Source organism: Pyrus communis, chromosome 1 (assembly GCF_041283825.1).
Source record: "Pyrus communis isolate YQ-2024b chromosome 1, ASM4128382v1, whole genome shotgun sequence".
Lineage (NCBI taxonomy): Eukaryota > Viridiplantae > Streptophyta > Magnoliopsida > Rosales > Rosaceae > Pyrus > Pyrus communis.
In genome coordinates this window covers 11348165-11369042 of record NC_142565.1, presented here as the reverse complement: position 1 = coordinate 11369042, position 20878 = coordinate 11348165, and the positions used below count along the sequence as shown (strand labels likewise).

The 20878-nt window shown below is 35.5% G+C and overlaps 2 protein-coding genes across 22 annotated transcripts; one reads left to right on the top strand and one right to left on the bottom strand.

The window, feature by feature from the left end:
• Positions 1 to 2076: 2076 nt before the first annotated feature.
• On the bottom strand, positions 2077 to 3999 carry LOC137719442 (uncharacterized). The gene is made up of 3 exons (XM_068458480.2): positions 3653 to 3999; positions 3241 to 3302; positions 2077 to 3038 (listed from the first exon to the last, which is right to left on the bottom strand). Exons 1-3 carry the CDS (start codon positions 3791 to 3793, stop codon positions 2336 to 2338), a joined length of 906 nt encoding a protein of 301 aa, XP_068314581.2. The 5' UTR covers positions 3794 to 3999; the 3' UTR covers positions 2077 to 2335.
• A 5731-nt stretch (positions 4000 to 9730) lies between these two features.
• Positions 9731 to 13688, top strand: LOC148699156 (uncharacterized). Of its 21 annotated transcripts, none has more exons than XR_015964374.1 (10): positions 9735 to 10082; positions 10391 to 10477; positions 10619 to 10655; positions 11002 to 11091; positions 11629 to 11659; positions 12258 to 12335; positions 12819 to 12880; positions 13152 to 13232; positions 13475 to 13538; positions 13660 to 13688. XR_015964374.1 is itself a non-coding variant. In XM_088697269.1 (9 exons), the coding sequence occupies exons 1-8, from the start codon at positions 9979 to 9981 to the stop codon at positions 13194 to 13196; spliced, it is 534 nt and encodes a 177-aa protein (XP_088553395.1). In that variant the 5' UTR covers positions 9736 to 9978; the 3' UTR covers positions 13197 to 13232; positions 13475 to 13644. The 21 variants fall into 21 exon arrangements, 8 of the variants coding, with proteins under 8 accessions (XP_088553409.1, XP_088553395.1, XP_088553379.1 ...); XR_015964370.1 differs by having other exon boundaries at positions 9736 to 10082; positions 13147 to 13232; XR_015964373.1 differs by having other exon boundaries at positions 9740 to 10082; positions 13152 to 13247.
• The last annotated feature ends 7190 nt before the right edge of the window (positions 13689 to 20878 follow it).

Sequence of the window (20878 nt, the reverse complement as noted above, 5' to 3'; positions counted from 1 at the left end):
ACGGTTTTGGACAAGGAGTAGGTAAGTACCCTTCTCCTTCATTGTTCCAACGTTTCTACTTTTTGTTATGTAAAAACGAATTCAATTTTCCTAAATTTATTGTTATTCGTTTTCCCAATACCTCTGAACAAACGGTAGGAGATATGGAACCTTAGTGTTCATGTTGTGAAGCGGAAATCACACCGAAGTTGACACATATGATGTTTCTCTCATAATTGTTGAGATAGGTGTGGGACTTAAGTACCCCATTCTGTGAATAAGCAGTCTAATTTTGAAAAGAAAAGTAGCATTGTGCTAAAGTTTGTTGATATTTTGTATTTTTCATTTAATTTTGTAAATGGTGCACATTGCGTATGTAATGTAACGATTGTCGAGTTAAAAAGAGAATACGTATGGTGCACATTTGATCGTTTTCATTTATCGGTTTTGATTGCTTTTTTTTTTTTTTTTTTTTTTTGTTGTTGTTGTTGTTGTTGTTGAATTGTCATGAGTAAAGTTGTAGAAGAGGACGTTCTGCAGACATTCTTCAAGGAAAGGCAATTCAACGAAGACTTTTTTTATTGAAATAACACGAAATAAGTTTTAATTAGTGTTAATTACTTATGGTTTTATATAAATGGTTTTCAAATTATTTAGGTTGAGTGTATGTTACCATAAACTCACTTTTTGTCATAGCTTTGTTCATTTGTGATTGAGATTGGCAATGTTTGGCTGCCTAGAAAATTGGAATAGATAATATAACAATACTTCAAGAAATAGTAAATACACAAGTTTTGTAATTTGCTTCCTTTGTTCTTATCAGTTTCTCAAAAAGATAAACAAAGATTTACTTTTATGAAGTGTTAATGTATTTATTGTAATCAGAAATAGAGACTAAAGTACCTTCAATTTGTTCAAGTGGCTGCCGCTCATGCAGCAGTTTGCTTTATAAACCTTTACGGTTAGCTTTCATATAGTATGTTTGAGGATATTTCTACATCTTAATTTCTGCTTTCTCTCTGATTGCTGCAAGTTTGTAATTTTACTTGCTACTTAATTATAAAAATGTAAAATTTATAATGTGTTTATATGACCTTTTAGCCAAATATAGGAAAATTTTACTGAAAAATAACCTCTCCACTCGCGTAGGCTCGATTTACAAATTTGTATTCAATTTTAGACATTTTTATTTGATTGATATTTTGACTTTTGTGCATTTAAACAATATCTTTTGACCAATGAGTGTAAACAGAATTGTAAACATCGTTGTAAATATGTGTAAATAGGGTTGTAAACTCCACCGTTGAACACCTAATATAGTTGTAAATATATATAGAATTTTTCACATGTTTTGTAAGGTTTTAAAAACACCAGCAACATCACGCAGGCACACTTTTGCTAGCATATTTTGAGTTCAAAGAATTTTCCAACAAAACTATATTACGAAGTTCTACAAACACGGTCCATAAGAATTGAACATGAAATCCGCAAATATAATCAGTAAAAAACTCATTGATTTCTAGACTTGTTATGTCACTAGATCATGTTCTTTTTGAATTCATGTATGTATGCATTATATTTTGCGTCTAACAACGATACAAGAAAATCCTATCTCATTTCACTAGCTACTTAGCTAGGGTTCGATCAAGGTTTCTTGTTTTGGTAAATGTTGTAAACTTGTAGTAAGCATTTGCCGACCCGAATATGGTAAAATTAGTAATGCATGCGCGTCCCTCCTTTTCGTTGCAAAAGATAACACCCTACAACTATTATATATAATTACGTGCGTCATTAAATTAGAGAAGCAGATTAAGTTTTAATCACCTCAACATTAATTAATCAAGGTCAAGGACTTTTTTATTTAAAAAAAAGAATCATGTGAATACTGTGAACTCTTTAACTGAATGGGCCGCTCTCCAACTACGCTGCCACGTGTCGAACTCAAAGTTGTGGGCCCCAACAAAGTCTATGCTGCATGGATATAATTTCCCATATCATTTAAAATTAATTAATTTTTTATTATTTTTCAAAATTTTTGATCAAGAATCTCCCATTCAGCCACATCACACCATACCCCTAACTCCAGAGAGAGAGAAAAGAATAACAACGCAGCTATTAAATTACGAAACTACCCTTACAATTTTGAACATGGACTCACAGAGTCTTTTCGGTACATGTCACTCACACCCTAACGATACCCCTCTCGTTTCTGTCATGTTCAGGAGAGGCACACTAGGCTCACCCGCGAGAAAACACTACATTCTGTGAGACAAAATAACCTCTAAAATTTCTTAACCCTAACGCCCTCCTCCGACGAAACTAGAAAACGATAATCCACAGAATTCCTTAAGCTGCCTCACATCAGGGACTTGAGCGATCTCTCCTTCACCGGCTTCCTCATCCGCCTCCTCCCGCTCTCGCCGCTGCCGTCGAGCTCATCATCATCATCCTCGTCGTCATAATTGAATTCCCCATTCGCAATTGGAGACAAGGGTGAGCGAGGACCGCTCTCATGAGGAGGAGGAGGAGGAGGAGGAGTAGCAGAGCTAGTATTGGTAGCAATTTCACCCTCGGCCTTGGTCTCTTCCTTTTCTTTATCGCAGCCTCTCTTCCGGTTCCGACACGGGCCAAACCCCGAATAGTAATAGAACTCGTAGGGGTTAGAGGCGGATTCCTTCTTCGCCTTCTTCCGGCGGCGGCGGCCCCCGTTTTCCAGCTGAACCACCCCGCTCACTGCGGCGGGAGCCTTATTCGAAGAAATGTTGTGATTATTTCCATTATCCCTACTGTTTACATTCCCGTTGGCCTTGACAATGTAGTTCGATCGAAGTAGGGAGAGGTGGTGGTTGCAGAAGGACTGCCCTTGCTTGGCTTTTTTCTTGCATTGCCACCCACGGCCGTCGTTCCGTTGGCAGCACATGCTGCCCATCCTCCCTTCTTCCACCTCCATCTCGCCCTCCGCATTATTCGAATCCTTTTCGAATTCGACATCCTCCGCCACGGGCTCTTCTATCATTTCCAAGCGTCTTTCCTCCGTGGCATCCCTCATCGACGCCACGCTGCATTTTGTAAGATCGTAACACAGCAACATTTCAAGGAGGGGCAGCGAGAAATTTTGAATAATAATATAATTAAGAGAGGAGAGAGATAACACAAAAATAAAAACGAAAGGAAACAGAAAAACCCTAATGCTTGAAATAATAATAATATCGAACCAAATCGGAGAAAAACGAATCGAATCGACGAGAAGAAGAGGCTCACCTCTCGACAGCTCCGATTGAATCACCAAGGCTCCCACCGTAAAAGCTCTCTTCGACATCCCACTACACACAAATAGCCACCCGAAACAACAAAAACCCATCAAAAACTCACATTTCCCCCTCGAAATATCACAAAAGGAAGGAAACCCATTTCCCTAATCGAGCATTAGACGCTAAATACACGAAGAAAACAGGAAATTTTAGGGTTTATGACGAACCCTAATGTTAGGGGAAAAACCCAGAGAACCAAGACAATAAAGAAAACCCTAGCTCCAGAAATGCAGGTAGAAAAACAGAAATTAATTCCCATGAGCTCAAGGGCTTAAGAGGGGCTTCGCAGATCTACCCAGAAATTTAAAGAAAACGAAAATAGATAAAATTATCGAGCTCGAATACACACAGATTTAACTGACCTGGTCGGACTCCGGTCCAAAAGGAATAACATCCCAGGGGTTCCGGTTGAGCTGGCACACGTGCGGATGGAGGTCCCCGGCAGCTGGAGCGTGCGAGGTGAATAGAAGAGGAGAGACCTTGGCGTTCTTCCTGATCCGCATCTTTCTTCGTCGACAGCAAAAACAAAAAAAGCTCCGAAAGAATAAACAAAGATCGTATCTGGGAGGGAAAGATAGATGGAGAGAAACCCAGAAGGGAGTGTTTGGCTGCCGGGAAAATTTTTTCTCTCACTTTCTCGAGGGTTTTCTCGGACTGTGGAGGCTATCGGGGGTGAGAGGGTTTTTTTTGTTTGCGCAGATCTCACAGTACTCGATATAATCAGGGTTTTGTTATTAACTTTTCTGTTGCCTTCTCGGCCCCTCGTATTTTATACATTTTCGATTTATAGTACGCTTTTACCATTTTAACCCTAGGTTTGGTGCTATTTACTGAGGCCAGAGGTGGGTTGGTACTGCGCCTGAAAGGAAAGCCTGCCGCTATTACACGTCACGGTATTGTCCAAAAATAATATTTAAAAAATGAAGATAATGAGAGAACTGGCTCCTCTGCACACGCCCCCACAATAAATTAAAGTGGGTAGTCTGGTCATTCCACCTTTTCAATGAGAAATTTTTCATTGCAACCGAATACGGACGATACATAGCATGTAATCATATAAGTGGAAGAAGGTTTTTTTTTTTAATTGTTAATTTTTCAACACAAATATTTCATTACTTATGATGACATGCGGTGTCGCACTCCGTGTTTCGAGCACATTGAAACACCCAACGCCTTTTGTGGTGGCAGGACCATGGGAGGGAGGTGGCGCGTGGGTTGAAATATTGGCGAGCCGCGCTCGTGGGGAGCAAGTGGCGAGCACGAATGGCCCACGGGCAATTGTTGGATGAGTGTTCGTGTGCGTGGGGTATTGGAGGAAATTGGGTTCGAGTCAACAGAACGGACGGCTAAAATGGAATCTGATGATAAGATTGATGAGGTGGCACGGCATCCGATACCAGGATTAGGTTGTGCTACGTGTCGGTATGAGGTGGGACTGTTGATAACTTGATATCCATTTTAGCTGATGTTTTAGGGTTTTTATTAAAAAAATTTCTTTACGTTTTTTTGCCTTTTTTTACGTTTTATTTAACTGTTCGGTTTAGATATTTTATGACTGTCCATAAGTGGGGAGTGGGGGTAAAAGGGTAAAAGTGTGTGGCATAGTCGCATTGGCATCCCAGTGGTCAACCCATGATATTTGTATTTCTGCAAACCCTATTCGAACGTGTGTTACTGAAATTATAACCACGCTCAATTTTGGTCATTTGATTTAATTTTGTAGTTCTATGGTCCTTTAAATGTGTTTTGTGCCCTATTTTTGTGATCTTTTAGACCATTTAACACTTGATTGATCATTTTTAGTCTTAAAATTCACAGTCAAATAGATGTAACGATAAGGATTAAAGTGAGGTACATAACGGAAATATAGGTATATAGAACTCAAAAATCATATTAACGGACCAAAGTGTTACAAATTCATAATCTTTAAGGACTTCTAGCATTACAAGAAAATTGGCAACACCGTGGTCAATTGATGATGTTATAATTTTATAATTGCACAATACCTTCTGTATAATATTTGTTGCTTGCAGGTTTTATATAGATATAGATTTACGTTTGTGGTGTCTCTATGTACATATTAGCGGTTGTTAGTCGGTAAATACATGACAAGGGGCTACTCTTTCCGTTTCTTTGGCATGCATCGGTCAAGAGATGACAATACACGTTTATCATGCTCACCTTTTTATATAGATAAAGATTTACGTGCACGATATCCATCTGTACCTATTAAAGATTCTTGATTAGTAAAAATATAACAAGGGACTTCTTTTTATTTGTTTCCTTGGCATGCAATATTGGTCAAATTTGGTTGTAATTTAGGAAAAAAATTTATAATTATACACTCGGGTTATTTTTAAAGGAAACTAATGAAAATAACTTGAAAACTTTGAGTTTTAATCAAAATGACAAAAAGGTATTGTAAATGAATAATACCAGGAGTGACTTTTTAAAGTAAAATTGTCATTTTTGTTAAAAGTAAATAGTATCGAAAATGTTTCGTTAAAACTCCCTATTTTTAACTCCTTATTAGCCCCAATTTGTACCAACATTTGAAAAATGAAAACTCACAAAAGAAGGATTTAAGAAAGAATCAGAGGATATATGTAGTTATATATGTTATCCTTTGGCTCTCTGTATGATTTCATAAAGCAAAAGAAATTTTAATGATTACATGAATAACAATTTGGTAAATTTTTGGTTGAATGATGACCATAAGCTTCATTGCAAAGCATTGCTTAAAAAATTGGGATATAAGACGCATCCTAGGCAAATATATGATTAATCAAATCAATCTTTTCCTTTTGCAGACAACTTCGATAATGACGATTAAGAAAAAACAACGTCCATTATAGTTTCCTCGACATTTAGAACTTGATCGTAAATGTTTATAATTAGAATGAATAATTGATAAATTATGTCTTTGTCTTTCTAGTACAATATATTAAGATACAGAGAATCAATGATTTCAAGTATTAAAAAGTGTGTCAGCGATGTGATCAGTTTTGTGTGTCTAGTTAAATAAGTACTCTTTCAATTATTCTCTATTTAACAACTTGCATTGATCAAACAAAATTTCAAGGTAGATATTGTGCAAATTTGATCTTTAGCAAATGCATTTCTGAATTATTTCCAACAATCTCTCTGGGTTTTCTAGCTTCTGCAAAATTGGACCAAGTGAAGGAAAAAACTATTTCACTGCAATTTAAGCCAAGCAAGTAGATTGGTAGTAATACTTTAACAGCTCTGTTCATCTTGTTCTCGGAAAACCCTCCTTTCATATGAAAAAACCAAATATGCATATATTGTACTAAACTTTATCAGGTCATGAATCTAGAGCTTCTGCAGCAAATTAGAGGGAATCAGATCAGTTTGGTTTGCAGCAAAACTTGGATATCCTGAAAAACCTTAATCAAACAGAATATATGTTAGTAATTAGGGTTATTTTTCAAGTAGACATACATTTAGACTTACAAATGTGCAAACCCTAAACCTAAACAGCAAAACAGCATATATACAGATCGAAGACGTACCAATGTTTCCCAGCAAGTAGCAAGTGCAAGGCAGAAAGTGTCTGGTTACTTTTGGTACTATACTACTGCGGTTCCATATATAATGGAGGGACAGGCAGGGCAGGCACAGCAGCAAATAGGAGGACAAATGGGTCGACCATTGGGTCTTGCTGTCTTGGACTCTTGGATTTTGCTTAATTAGTATCCCTTCATTATTAATTGTGATTCAGTAAAACTTATATCCACCTGAGTGTATAATATTTCTATAGCAAACAACACACGACCAGCTGTACTGTGCTGCATTTTAGATGGGGAGAGTCCAGCAGTCGAAAGCATCACTAGCTTACCTAATTGCGAGTTTAAATACTCGCCGGGTATTATACGTACATTCTTGGATATTCAAATTATTCTGTAGCTAGGTTGAGTGAGGCAGGGTAATACGGGAAAAGTATTTTTGGTTTGGCATGCAGCTGAGCTGAATATTATTGTAGCAGCCTAACACTAGCAGGTCCTAATGTTAATCTGTCACTAATTTTGTACAAGTGGAAAAATTGGGACAGTGTTATTTCACAGTTGCTTTGAAATAATTCAATAAATTGAAACCTGGGTCTGGCTGGGTGGACTGGCCCGCATATGCCCCACCACAACCTATGTTTAGCCTTTTTATGCCGCTTTTGTTTGCCATGCCACTTATTTAATAATACTAGATGCATTAAATTTTTAAAATAAATTTTATAAAACTAAGTAACGTGGTTATAGATGATTGGATTACTTAACTATTGCTTAATTTGCCTATTTTCTGCTGGTAACATATTATTTAGTTTGCAAATTTATTTAAAAATTTTAATCTATCTAGCATTATCTATTTATATTATAAGGATAACATATGGGGATGAACTCATCCTCCCATTTATAATGACATATTTTCATCTAAAATTTTCATAATCGGAAATGTTCAATCTCTTAATCTACATAATCATCTCTACAAAAAATTATTCGAATGGGCGATCATATAGTCATCCAAATATACGTATCAAATAGAGCAAAGACTCATCATGAATATGCAACTTGATACCTACACAACTATTGGGGAAACATAAATCCCAGAGAACAAGTTTAAGCAGCATTACTGGAAGAGGAAGTTGATGAGGTTTTTAGACCGGGCACTGGGTCCTGTGACAAAAAACCTATTAATAAATAAGGACACATTCCAACTAATTCCCAACAAATATAAATTTGTATCAAATTATAACTAGTAACTAATCCCAATTGATTTTTTTTAATACAATCGGATGGCTAAACCAATCCCAATTCATATATTATTTTTTTTTAGGAATAATCTTCAAATGAAGATTTAAAGGTTGAATGGCTTCGGTATGAAATTTTACTTTCAAATTCAACACTTGAATTTTTGTGGTCATTCCATTTCGGTGTATAAGAGGGGAATAGGTTGGTTCTAGATTGATAAGGTGTTTCGCTAACCAAAGTGAAAAAGGGAAATAAATGTTATGCCGATTAGAGATTCATAAACGATAAAATGATACAAATGATAAGGTTTAAAAGTTTGAAAGAGGCCCAACCCAATCCATTAGCAAATTTATATTGGGCCACTACCCAACAAATCAAATCTAACTTGGGCTACAACCAACAAATCAAACTAAATTATTATCAGACCGATAGATTGCAAGCCGAATAATAATATTTAAAAAATATATATATATATATATATATATATACATTATCATTTCTCCTCATTAATACAACTATTTTCGAAGTCCAATAATAATACAAAATGCTCATTAGTTGAAATGCCTCCTAAAATTATCATTTAGCCACAAATTACCATTTGAAATTGGTTTTGTCTCATTTTGCCCCCTAAAACTGACTTTTTAAACTCTTTTGGTCTCACTTCACCCACATTCCATCAAAGAATTGTAAAGTTTAAGGGTATTTTAGACATTTTAGACATTTATTTACCTCTAACGTACACACTAAACCAATCTCGATTTCAAACCCCATGAGTTAGGGCCTTTTTAAAAAATAAATGATTCAATCAATAAAAAAATACTGAGCAACAATGTGAAATTTTTTATTGCAAACTGTGCACATTTGCTATAGATGATATTTTTGGTTAGGGAAGTATTTTGGAATTTGGACATGATAGCTTAATGCTTTTCTTGAGATTATATTTGTGCAACTAATATGGGATCATTTTTTTATGGGTGAAACTTGTGGTTAGGCCAATTCGATTAGAAAGATATCTTGAGTAGGTTGATCATGTTTCCTTTCTGTTGCAATGAGTATTTTTCACGTGCAAAGTTTCGAGTTAATACATGGATGTCTTGCAAGTGAATAGTACTAAGAACAAAAATGTATCCCTGATTTTGGTTGATGAAATAATTTTATTACTCGGAATTTTTCTATTGATTGAATAATTTATTTTTAAAAAGGCCCAAACTCATGGATTTGAATTAGAGTGAAGTGAGACCAAAATAATAATTTATTTTTCTAAAATACCCTTGAATTTAACAATTTTTTTAACGAAATGGAGTGAAGTGAGACCAAAAGAGTTGAAAATGTTAGTTTTAGGGGGCAAAACGAGACAAAACCAGTTTCAGAAAATAAATTGAGACTAAATGGCAGTTTCAGGGGGGTATTTCAAAGTTACAGCATAGTGTGGCAAGAGACATGAAAAATAATTGTAAAAAAAAAAAAAAAAAAAAATTTGTTGTTGACATTTCTAAAAAATTATATCATACACTTTATACTAAATATTAAAAATATTGCAATTAAAGGAGTACATTATATATACTAAAACCCAGTTGGGTTCCAGCACTGTTCAGAAATAGTAAAAGGGCGGAAATGCCCCTGATTTTTTAGCTTGCTTAGCCGTTTTGCTGCTGCTTTGCACAGTTAAATATCTGTTATACCCCTGATTGCCACGCGTTGATCATCCTTTGTCTGTGTGGTTTGATTCCGTCATAGCGAATGGACGATGTTTCCCTTCTAGCCCACGCGTCCATCATCGATGGCCCTTCCAGTTCGACTTCTTCCCAATTTCGCTTCTCTCGCCATTCTCACCTTTTGGGTATTTTGGAACCTAGGTTTTTTTCTCTCCCGCATCGCCGTCTTACTTGCTGTTTAGCGTTGCCATCTTTCTCCAGATCGGCAGGCCGATGGAACCCGGCGAGGTCAACATGTACTTCTATGTAATTACTGCCTGTGATCTCAGCCATCTCAGCCATGCTCGCGCCGCCGTCAATTTCGTTGTTTTGTTCAGGTTCGCACATTCAATCTCATTATTTGCATGTTTAATTTAATATTCATGCAATTAATTGTGCTTTGGATTAGTGTGGAAGTTGATATGTTTGATTTTCTGCATGTACTTTATTTTTTCTATTTTCTTTCAGAAATTAATTTACTTTTCCTTGGAAATCGTTGAACTGTTAGAAGTTTTTTGCCTTTTTTCTTAATTTGATCGAAATCCATTTCTTACCCACATAACCTAGAGTCTCCTGGTGAGTTTTTCGTCTTTCTTAGTGTGTCTGAATTTTTTAATTCCATTGTTATGGCCTTTGTTTTCCTCAGAGAAGAGATGTTGATGGTGCATGGGAGCAGTACCTTGGGTTGGAGCACTCTGATAAAGCTCCTAAGAGCGCTCACGCAACAAATCAAGTAAGTGCTTTTGTAAATAGGTTGTTTTCGATTTACAGATGGATTTTGTGTTTAAATTTTCTTTTTATAATTTTGGGGGTTTTGTTTATGTGCTCGGATGCTGTGTGTGGCTATCTGATTTCGTTCTTTTTTTGCTTTCAGCAAACGCTGGTGTTCTTATTTTGGGGTTTTGCTGAAGGTATATATAATTTGTTGAAATATTTAGTTTGTAAATATTAACAATTTTGCTGGGTCAGTTTTGTTACTGACTGTTTTTTCTTTCTTTTCTTTTTTTCGCTTTCGATCTCCTTCTATTTGAGTGGTATACTGGTATACAATTTATTGTCCTAAATTCACAATCTTACACTTCACAGATTTCACTGCTCAACCTATACTCAGGTAATCAGTTCAAAGTTGGACTATTTTAACCCTTTCAGTTTTTAGACTCTATAGTGTCAAATCCAGTGTTTTATTTTGATTCTACATTCATTGTGATTTTACTTTTGACTTTCAGTCTACGTTCATTTTGATTGAGTTGTTTTAAGGATTTTGTGGGAGGACTCCCTTTGGAATTGCCGAATGCTGTTATTAGTTGGGTGAATACCTTGGAAGTAGAGTTAATTCCTACTAAAAAGGTATAGAAGCTTAGCTAGACCTTGATTATCATGTAAGGAAGTAAATAACTATAAAAGTAACTTCACTATGGTCTGTAGTCGTATGCCACACCTTTGCATGACTCTTATATACCTTTGAAATTGAATTTGGGATTTGATTATTTCAATTAGTTTCTCTGGTTTATATTTCAAGGTCAGCCGGTTTTGTATTTAGCATCAATCAATTGCTTTTTTCTTGGTGAGTATCTAAACGTTTATACTTTCACTTTAACAGAAAATGATAAATTGAGACAAACTTGAAACCTAATAAATCAATATTAGCAAACCTATAAACTTATTTCGTGACTATCACAATATTCTTTCACTATTCTACGTTTTGCTTACAATCCTGTTCTCTCTAGGACATTAAAGTGCATTTTTGGTTTTTAAGTTTCGCCGCCAAATACCAACTGTTTGATTCTGTTTTCTAACCTCTCTGTTCTCAATAATGTTAATGTTTTGTGATACCATTTTTACATCTTTCAAACACAATATTTAATACAATTTTCAAATCCGCAGTCATTTCGAACTCGGATTCAGCCAGCCTGTGGTAAGCCTTTTTTTTTTCAATTGCTTTCATTTGTTTATATGTGAATTAGTAACTTTTTTGCAAATAATGAATGTCGCAATTGCTGATAAATTGATTCTTTGTTTAAAATCTTGAACTGTAGATCTGTACAAAATATGCATATATGGATGAGTGCCATGGACTCTTCTCAACCTATGGACCTCAAATCTTAGTGCGCCTTCCATCATTTCTCCAACCTCACTATATATGGAACTATTACATAACCGGTTTAAGAAGCTAATCTCTTTTAATGTTCATGGTTGTGTACAATAATTTTTAGTTATGTGAACTAGAAACCATGTGTGATTTAACTTGCAAAGTTTCTCTTATCACCCCTCTGGATAGTTTCGTGAACGAAAATAAGCATGTCTCTGTTTGTCTTTGAGTTTTACTCTAATTAGAAGTCAGAATGATGTCCAGACAAGTAGAAAATCCGTTTCTCTACAAAAGAGGCAGTTGTCACTGGTAATCTAGGGAAAATAATTCAGTCAAGATGAAAATAAAATGATTAAAGTAAATAATAAACCTTATATAATTTGTTTCTAATCTTTGAATAATTATTGTTGTGTCATCCTGATAGCACGATTGGTGCAGCTCGAATGGATTTGTACCAGAGCATCTTGCGCAGCAGTATGGTGGCTCTGCAGCTCACAACACTGTATGTTCTTATTTTATTCTTGGGTTACAGCATGCATGTATTATCAGTTGCTAGATGTCATGATCAATCCCTGTATTATATGTGAAATAAAAAAAGAAGCAACACTCTATAACTCTAATCAGATGTCCACTGAAAAGAAGACAAATCACATTATAGACCAATACGTGTTAAAATTATGTTGAAATAAAAAGATGAATAGAATGTTTCTGATAGAGATTACCCTTGATAACAAAATGGTCAGGCAGAGTCATTTAATGGTTGTCAAGGTTGGATCTTTGTCTTAGTGAATAACAGTACATCCTATATCAGGGAAAAACACTAAGATCTGATACACTATCAATTTCATTTGACAGGAGAAATAAAAGCTTTAGAAGGCACTCCTTTTTTTTTTTTCTTTCTTTCTTTTCATGTTTCAGTTTGTTTTTCAAATCAGTTGTCAATGCTATTTGCTTTTTACTAACATATGTTTTTTGTTTTTAATAGTATACGAACATAAAAAAAAAGCCTCCAAACCTCCAAAGACAGTAGCAAGATCTTTGTTGATGGTAAGCTATTATTCTCTGATATCTGTTTCTTTTTGTTTATTTCACATATGTGGCTATTTATTGAAATTTGATTTGCCAAGAACCGGAGATGGTCTCAATTTTAAGGTTAAAATTGAATCATTCATGATTTTAAAATAATGGTATTTTTATTATACCTATAACGATGGACGCATAGGTTATACATGCGGATTGTCACATCATTGTAGTTCTTAATTGATTTATGGTAGGTAGTCTTAACTCTTCGTCTATGTACCAATTTTTTTTAGTTTAGTGCTCTGGTAGAAATTACAGAGGAGCTTATTTGTTGGAGATTTGAAGAGTAAAACTTAGCAGCGCGGTACCGCTGGAAGTGGTAATTGCTAATCAGGTTTCCACTCTTTTTTCCACATACTTTGGTTCAAAAGCAATATCATTTGAATGATGAAACATTAAGTTAGCATCTGAAGTGAACTGTATTTGCCACTTCTCTTTTAAGTGAATTTTAAGATCAGCTCCAGTCCATGTTTGTTTAACAATGTTATATCATTCATTATATAGTTTCACAAAGATCGTGCATAATTCTTGCTGAACTTGATTTGGTTTTCTTTTGTTTAGGGATAGAGTGAGCGAATCATAGTTTGACCAAGTCTTGAATGATGAATTGAGCTAGATCATTGAGGTCTCTTTGTCAAGTTAAATTTTCATTCTACTTTTTATTTGTAATGCTCGGTTCTTCACTCAAACATTGCTTATGAAGTGAATGAATTTGCATAACTTTGAATACATTTCTGATCCCGCAGCAACGCGCGGGCACCGTTGCTAGTGATAACTATTTTGAGTCCAAATTTTCAATAGACTTGTAAATAAGGACTTTAAAGTATTTTCTTCGGTCTCTTGCAGTGATGCCCCAGCTAACCAATAGTTGCTGATTTTAATGGCTCCTCCTGACCTCATGGGGCACCAGATTCCCTAGTGGAAGCATGCAATCATTTAAATTCAACTACCAAACCAAAAGTTGATCCCTTAATTACAATATATAGGCAGTTTCAATTGCGCTGTATATTTTGCATAGTTGGTATACCATATGCGGCTTTCAGAATTTTGAGGCCTAGGCGAGTTCTTGAAGTGGAGTCCTAAGGTTCTTTAATTCACAACCTTTTGTACATTAATATAAATTAAAAAAAAAATTGCTAAATACATAAAATGGGAGACTCTAATTTTACATCCGATATCATTAAAAATTAATATATATACATATATATATATAAAGAAAGATATACAAATATTACTTAAATATCATAGGTCTCCCATTTTAGACGCTAATGTACTAATTAAGTTTACATAATCTAATCTTTCAATCAATTCTTTTCAAATGTCTATGATTTTATTTTTTTTTTTGATATTTTTATTGAATTTGAATTGTAAATATATATAAAGAAAAATTTGGAGGCCATTTCGAAGTGGGGGCCCTAGGCGAGCGCCTACTTTAGCTATGTTTAGGGTCGGCCTTGATGTGACGGTTGATGGTTAAACTCCTTTAAATTTATTAAAAATGAAATTCATGTATGAACCGCTACATCATTTGATCCATAAAATATGGTCTAAAAAGTTCATCTCCTTAGTATTTTCCCTTTTGCATAGAAACTTGGGTTTTATGGTCGAATTACCTAAAATGAAAAGCCATGCATTCCATAAAAGCAACTTTAACTATTTTTACTTAGTGCAGTGCCATTACACTCTCGTTTCCACCCATACCGTAATGCCTATATCTCATCATATTACAACACTCTTTGCGCCCTTTTGAACGAGGCGCTTAGATTTCAACACAAACCCTATGCTTCTTTGTGTTTGTGTGTTTGTTTATTCCGTGGTAATATCTCGATCATCAGCTTAGTTTTCATTCTCTGAAACTCGACCGAATCGTGCGAAAATGGCGACGCAAAAGCAGGTGGATAAAATGCAGCTCCGGAAGGATTACAGATATCTTTGGCATACCGACTGGATGGGCACGGTGACTGCCGATTGTCCATGTAAGTACGTAGGGAGCAAACATACATACGATTTATGGTCTAGAAAGGTCACTAGTGGTTCATCACTATTCAAGAGGTTCAAATGTAAGACATTCACTTATAAGTGAAGTTGAAGTACTACTAGACCGTAGTACTAAGTGTTATGTGAAAGTGATCATAAACTAAAGGAAACTTTAACGAAAAGCTTCTGGTACTATTCACTTTAAACGAAAAACCACATTTTTACACTAAAAAGTCAATTATGGTACTATTCACTTTACCCTTTATTTTGTCCTTATTGTTAAAACTCAAAGTTTTCAAGTCATTTTCATTAGTTTTCCTTAAATTAAAATCTCGATTGCTAACTTAATCAAAATTAAACATTGATCAAATTTTGACCACATAACGATCAAAGATTGACAACAATACAATCACGTATTGATGACATATAAAAAAAATTGGCCATTACAGTAATTAAAATTTGAAAAATGATCATTTTGATTAATTATTCAAGTAACTTAACAATTAAAAACATAAGAAAAAAAAAAAAAAAAAGAGAAAAGAATGAAACACAAGTAATGATATGAATGTAGTTTGTTTGTTTGTTTTGTTTATACTCCATTTCATTCATGTAACTTCACTTCAAATTCATAAACATGTAATTTCTTCAATTTACGTTGTTAAAATGAGAAAAATTAGGAATAAGAATTTTTTGGCCCATCCTTGTCTACCATTGTTTTACTAGGAAATATTGGATGTCATTGAATATAAGGCATAATCTTTTAATGATCTCTCAGAATTTAATTTACATTTCATTCGAGTGTAACTGCAATGGTTAAATTGATGAATTTTCACTTATCTAGTAAGATATAAATAAACTACAACTAATTGAAATATGTAAAAATAAACCAAAATGTCGTCGTCTATTAGCTAGGGTACCAAAATGTCGTCGTTTTGGTCAAAACATTTCTCGAGCAAAAGCCAGAGGAGAAAGAAAAAAAAATTCTCCAGTGTTATAGTAAACGACTAAGGCGATGTACTTGAAGAAGCTGCTATGGAGTGAGGGGATAACGCTAAAGCCCTCATCGGAATCTAAACCAGAGCTGCCGTCCATTTCCATAAGCGATCTAGTCAACTCGTTGACTCAGCAGAGAGTGTACCGCGAGGTCACGCTAGCGCTCTGGAGCGGCCTCCGCGATGTTCGTGCCAAGTTCTCATTCTTCCGTAAATGAGACAAAGCTTTGATTGAGAAATTGTACTGAGTAAGGAGTTTGGAATTTTATTATAAAAGGAAATCTTATGTTTTGGACATTTAAATTCTAGTTATAAATTGTGTGAACATTTAATAAATCAAACAGGAAAATCTAATCAGGCCTATCATTGGAACTATTTCTCGAAAATAAATATTTCGGGGTCGGGGCGTGACACAGGTGCAATCTGTTACACTAGCTTTCAATGCAATTTGGTCATTTCGCATTAAAGATAGAGAATAACACCTATTTCCTTTCATCTTGACTTTGATAACAAGACTGGCAAGTGATGGACCATAAAAAAAAACAGCAAATTCCTCCACCAAATAGCAGATAATAATCATGTTCATCCATTTTCTCAAGACTTAGAAAATTCTCTTTCAAACCAAGTAAATACATCACTTCCGTGATATACTTCTTGCCAATATTTGTGTTAATCACAAGTGATCCCATTCCAACAACATTCACCATATTTCTATTAGGCATTTGTACTTTTCCTGTGACATTTGTCCTTACATCAACAAGTAGTTCAACATTTCCAGTCATATGGTTGGTACAACCACTATCAATATACCAATTTTCATTCACCCTTGTCTCAGTGATGACACTATTAGCATAGAAAAGATTTCTTGTCACTTCCATTTGATTAGCACAATTTGTTTTCTGGCTAGCTTTGCCTATTGTGCATTCCCTGGCCCAATACCAAATTTGTCATAATTATAGCACTTAGGCTTCCCTTTATATCTACATTCACCAAAGTGGAACTTAGAACACACTTTACACTATGGTTTGACTGCATCTTGTCTTGTAGATCATGAAGAAGTTAAATTCTGTACAGGACCTCCAAATGACTTTTGCTGGAACTTAGGCTTAAACTCTCATTTTTCCCCTCTTGAATTCCAGTTTTTATGTGGTTTGAATGCACCAAAGTGGACATTACCACTGTTTTGCCCTTTTGGACTCATAGACAATGATGCAAATGCTCTCTCAGTTGTATCTGAAATATGCATATCAAACCTATGCTCTTGACTCTTCAAGATAGCTATAACTTCTTGCAACTCAATAGACTCAAGACTCTTTGTGTTTTCTATCACTAAGCATATAGGATCATACATATCTTAGTGAGACTAATTAACACTTTCTGGACTAATCTCTCATTTGAAAGAATTTCTCCAAATGTCTTTGTAAACACGAATATTCCTGCGATGAATGAGACAAGAACATGTGTACAAAATAATATTTTGTATTAATTTTGGGGTTACAATCTCTTTTACAATTTGATCCTCTAATTCTATCTTCATAAGGTGTAAATTTGTGGATGGGTTGTTGATCCAAAGGGTCGTCGGGGCTTGATCTTAGGATAAACGAGGATGAACGAATCTTCAAGGGCCTTCGGGGCTTGATTTTAATGAACAGTTGTGTGAATTTCTTAAAGGGGCGTTAGGCTTAACCTTAATGAACGAGGATGAACGGATATTCAAGGGTCTTTGGAGCTTGATTAATCAGATCATTCAATCGAGTAAGATACCCATACAAGGATTCATCATCACACATTCTAGTATATTCAAATTCTCGTTTAAGATTTTAAAGTTTCACAGATCTCACCTGATCACCACCATGGAATTCTCCGTATAACATATCCCGCGCCATTTTTTCTTAGTCTGTGTTAGCAATTCGGAGAAAGATCTGATCGGAGATTGCACTTTGAATGATGCCCAACGCTTTTGCATCTTTCATGAAGATTGCAGCCAAATTCTCATCCGCTTCGTCATCAATGTCTATGTCTTCCTTAGTCTTTGCCTCATTCTACTTCGAATCGGCAGTTGTAATCCTTTTTTCCACCAAATTCCATAGCCCACGTGACTTGAAAACGGTGATCGTTTTAATTCTTCAGAACTCGTAGTTCTCACCAGAGAAGATCGAAGTTCTCACCTCAAAACTTTCCAATCCAACCATCTCTTAGCTTAGATGATTTGAAGGCAAATTGATTTTGATTTCTATGGAGTTCCGGCGACTTCACCAAAATCGGTGCAAGCTGAAATGTAGCTCGATTGCTTCAACGTTGATTACGCTTTCACAGTTCACGCTCATATCTCAGTTGATCGAACTTGGCTTTAAGGCCATGTTAAAGTTTTAGTATGAGAGGAAGTGCAAATCGAAGAAAGAATAAGAGAAAGGAATCACAGAAGGACGAAAATGGTGATGAGAGCTTCTCTTTCTATCTCTGCAAATTTCAGAGAATGTTCTCTATTGATTCCACTTGCACACACAATGATGCACTGCATAACCGTTAGTCATGCTGATGGGATCTCACCAATACATCAAGTGATCTCAGCCACACATCCAGTTGGATTCAAGGTGATTCATCCACATGTCACTTAGACAAAATTACAATATGAGCCCAACACTTGGTAATTTTAACCAAAGTGAATATACAACTAAATACGAGGCTTATTTCTACTAACTTCAAATTACCTTATGGCTTCTACTAACTTCAAATCAGCTTACAGGATCCACTCCTCTGGGCGATATGAGATGTTACACTTGGGTTGAAAATTTTAGGTTTTAAACTAACCCAATTATTCTCAAATGATTGGGCCTAAATAAGTTTTGGGTTTAAAGCTAAAATTTTGGCCAATTTAACGCAGATTTTAGGTCAGGGTTAAAAGGTTAGCCCCCAAAATTTAGGTTTAAACACACACAATCCTTCTCCAATGGTTGGGTCTAAAAAGTTTTGAGTTAAAACTTATTTGGGCAATTTAAAATTTTCAATGCATTAAATCTAACGGATGAGATCGAATATGATCAAATCTAATAGTAAAAAAAAAACAAAAAAAAAGGTCTAATTGCCCAAAATTAAATCCAGCGACTAGAAGAATTTAAAAAAAAAAAAAAAAAAACCAAAATTTACCCAAAAACTCTATAAATACATGTTTCATGGGCTCGGTTTAGTGAATTTTCAACTTTTCTCGGAATTTAAATATTTTTAGGTTAAAATGTTCATAAAAATAAATTACGATAATCTTCATAAAAATTGTCACATCCCAGCCTGGGCCCCCACCACATCCCGAACTCGACTCTACCGTAGCACGATATTGTCTGCTTTGGGCCCTGACCACGCCCTCACGGTTTTGTTTCTGGGAACTCACACGAGAATTCCCAGTGGGTCACCCATCTTGGGATTGCTCTCGCGTGAACTCGCTTAACTTCAAAGTTCCTACGGAACTCGAAGCCAGTGAGCTCCCAAAATACCTCGTGCTAGGTAGAGATGGGAATATACATATAAGGCTCACAGGAGCCACTCCCCTGGGCAATATGGGATGTTACAAAAAGTATTTGAAAAAAGTTAACGAAAAATAAAATTTAGTCTTAATTCATTCTTTAATAATTTTGGGCTAAAATTTTAACTCATAAACATTGAAGGGAAAAAAAAAAAAAAAAAACCACTTCCAGCTAAATTTTCTGGGTTAAAATTTTAAATTTTAACCCAAGAGTTGGAGATGACTAAAATTGTCACATCCAGGCCCCTACCACATCCCTGGCCCGACTCCACCGTAGTACGATATTGTTCACTTTGGGCCCCTACCACACTTTCACGGTTTTGTTTCTGGGAACTCACACGAAAACTTCCCAGTGGGTCACCCATCCTGGGATGGCTCTCGCGTGAACTCGCTTAACTTCGAAGTTCCTATGGAACCCGAAGTCAGTGAGTTCCCAAAAAGCCTCGTGCTAGGTAGAGATGAGAATATACATATAAGGCTTACATGATTCACTCCCCTGTGCGATGTGGGATGTTACAATACACCCCCCTTAGGAGCCCAACGTCCTCATCGGCACACTTCCGGGGATTGGCTCTAATACCAAATTGTCACATCCCGGCCCGGGCCCCCACCACATCCCTGGATCGACTCCACTGTAGCACAATATTGTCTGCTATGAGCCCCTACCACACCCTCATGATTTTGTTTCTGGGAACTCACACGAGAACTTCCTAGTGGGTCACCCATTTTGGGATGGCTCTTGCGCGAACTCGCTTAACTTCGGAGTTCTTACGGAACCCGAAGCCAGTGAGCTCCCAAAAGGTATCGTGCTAGGTAGAGATGAGAATATACATATAAGGCTTACAAGATCGACTCCCCTGGGCGATGTGGGATGATACAAGCATAATGTGGTTCAAATTTGCTTTTGGCGATAATTGAACCTGAAACCTCTTACTTACAAATGAAGATGAATATCACTAAAATTCTTGACAAATCTTAATTCCTTATATAGCTATTTTCCGATTGTTGATGTGGATTATTTGAAAAAGAACGAAAAAACTAATTGTTTATCCAAGATAATTTTAGAAACGCTTTTTTCGCATGAAGAAAATTTACTCTCCCTATATTAATATAGGGTGTAGAGGCAAACACTCTTAATCGCATATTCTACCATTTCAAAAAGTTTAGTTTTTTATTGTATAAACAGTAATTTATTTAATTTATATCTTATGTAGGATTATTTTTCTTTGATTACTTGAGAGATTTTATTTCATTTCATTTGATATTTTAATTCTAAACTTTAAAAGAGAGGTGATGGGGGCAAATTTTTTTTTTGAAGCCGTACAATGGGTCAATAATTAAGTAAGCATTAAAATCAACCCAAATATTAAAGTTAATATCACTTGTGGTCCCTGTAGATTACTTCAAGTTTCACTTTAGTCCTCATAGTTACATTTGTTTGAAGAGTTTATCATAAAATGTAATTCCCGCCCATAATTG

Excerpts from the sequence above, each read along its gene's own strand:
- LOC137719442 (XM_068458480.2), bottom strand. The coding sequence starts at position 3,793 with ATGCGGATCAGGAAGAACGCCAAGGTCTCTCCTCTTCTATTCACCTCG. Across the intron at positions 3,303-3,652 it reads TTGGACCGGAGTCCGACCAG|TGGGATGTCGAAGAGAGCTT; the intron begins GTCAGTTAAATC and ends ATTTGTGTGTAG. Across the intron at positions 3,039-3,240 it reads TCAATCGGAGCTGTCGAGAG|CGTGGCGTCGATGAGGGATG; the intron begins GTGAGCCTCTTC and ends TACAAAATGCAG.
- LOC148699156 (XM_088697253.1), top strand. The coding sequence starts at position 9,979 with ATGGAACCCGGCGAGGTCAACATGTACTTCTATGTAATTACTGCCTGT. Across the intron at positions 10,083-10,390 it reads AATTTCGTTGTTTTGTTCAG|AGAAGAGATGTTGATGGTGC; the intron begins GTTCGCACATTC and ends TGTTTTCCTCAG. Across the intron at positions 10,656-11,001 it reads ATTTTGGGGTTTTGCTGAAG|GATTTTGTGGGAGGACTCCC; the intron begins GTATATATAATT and ends AGTTGTTTTAAG.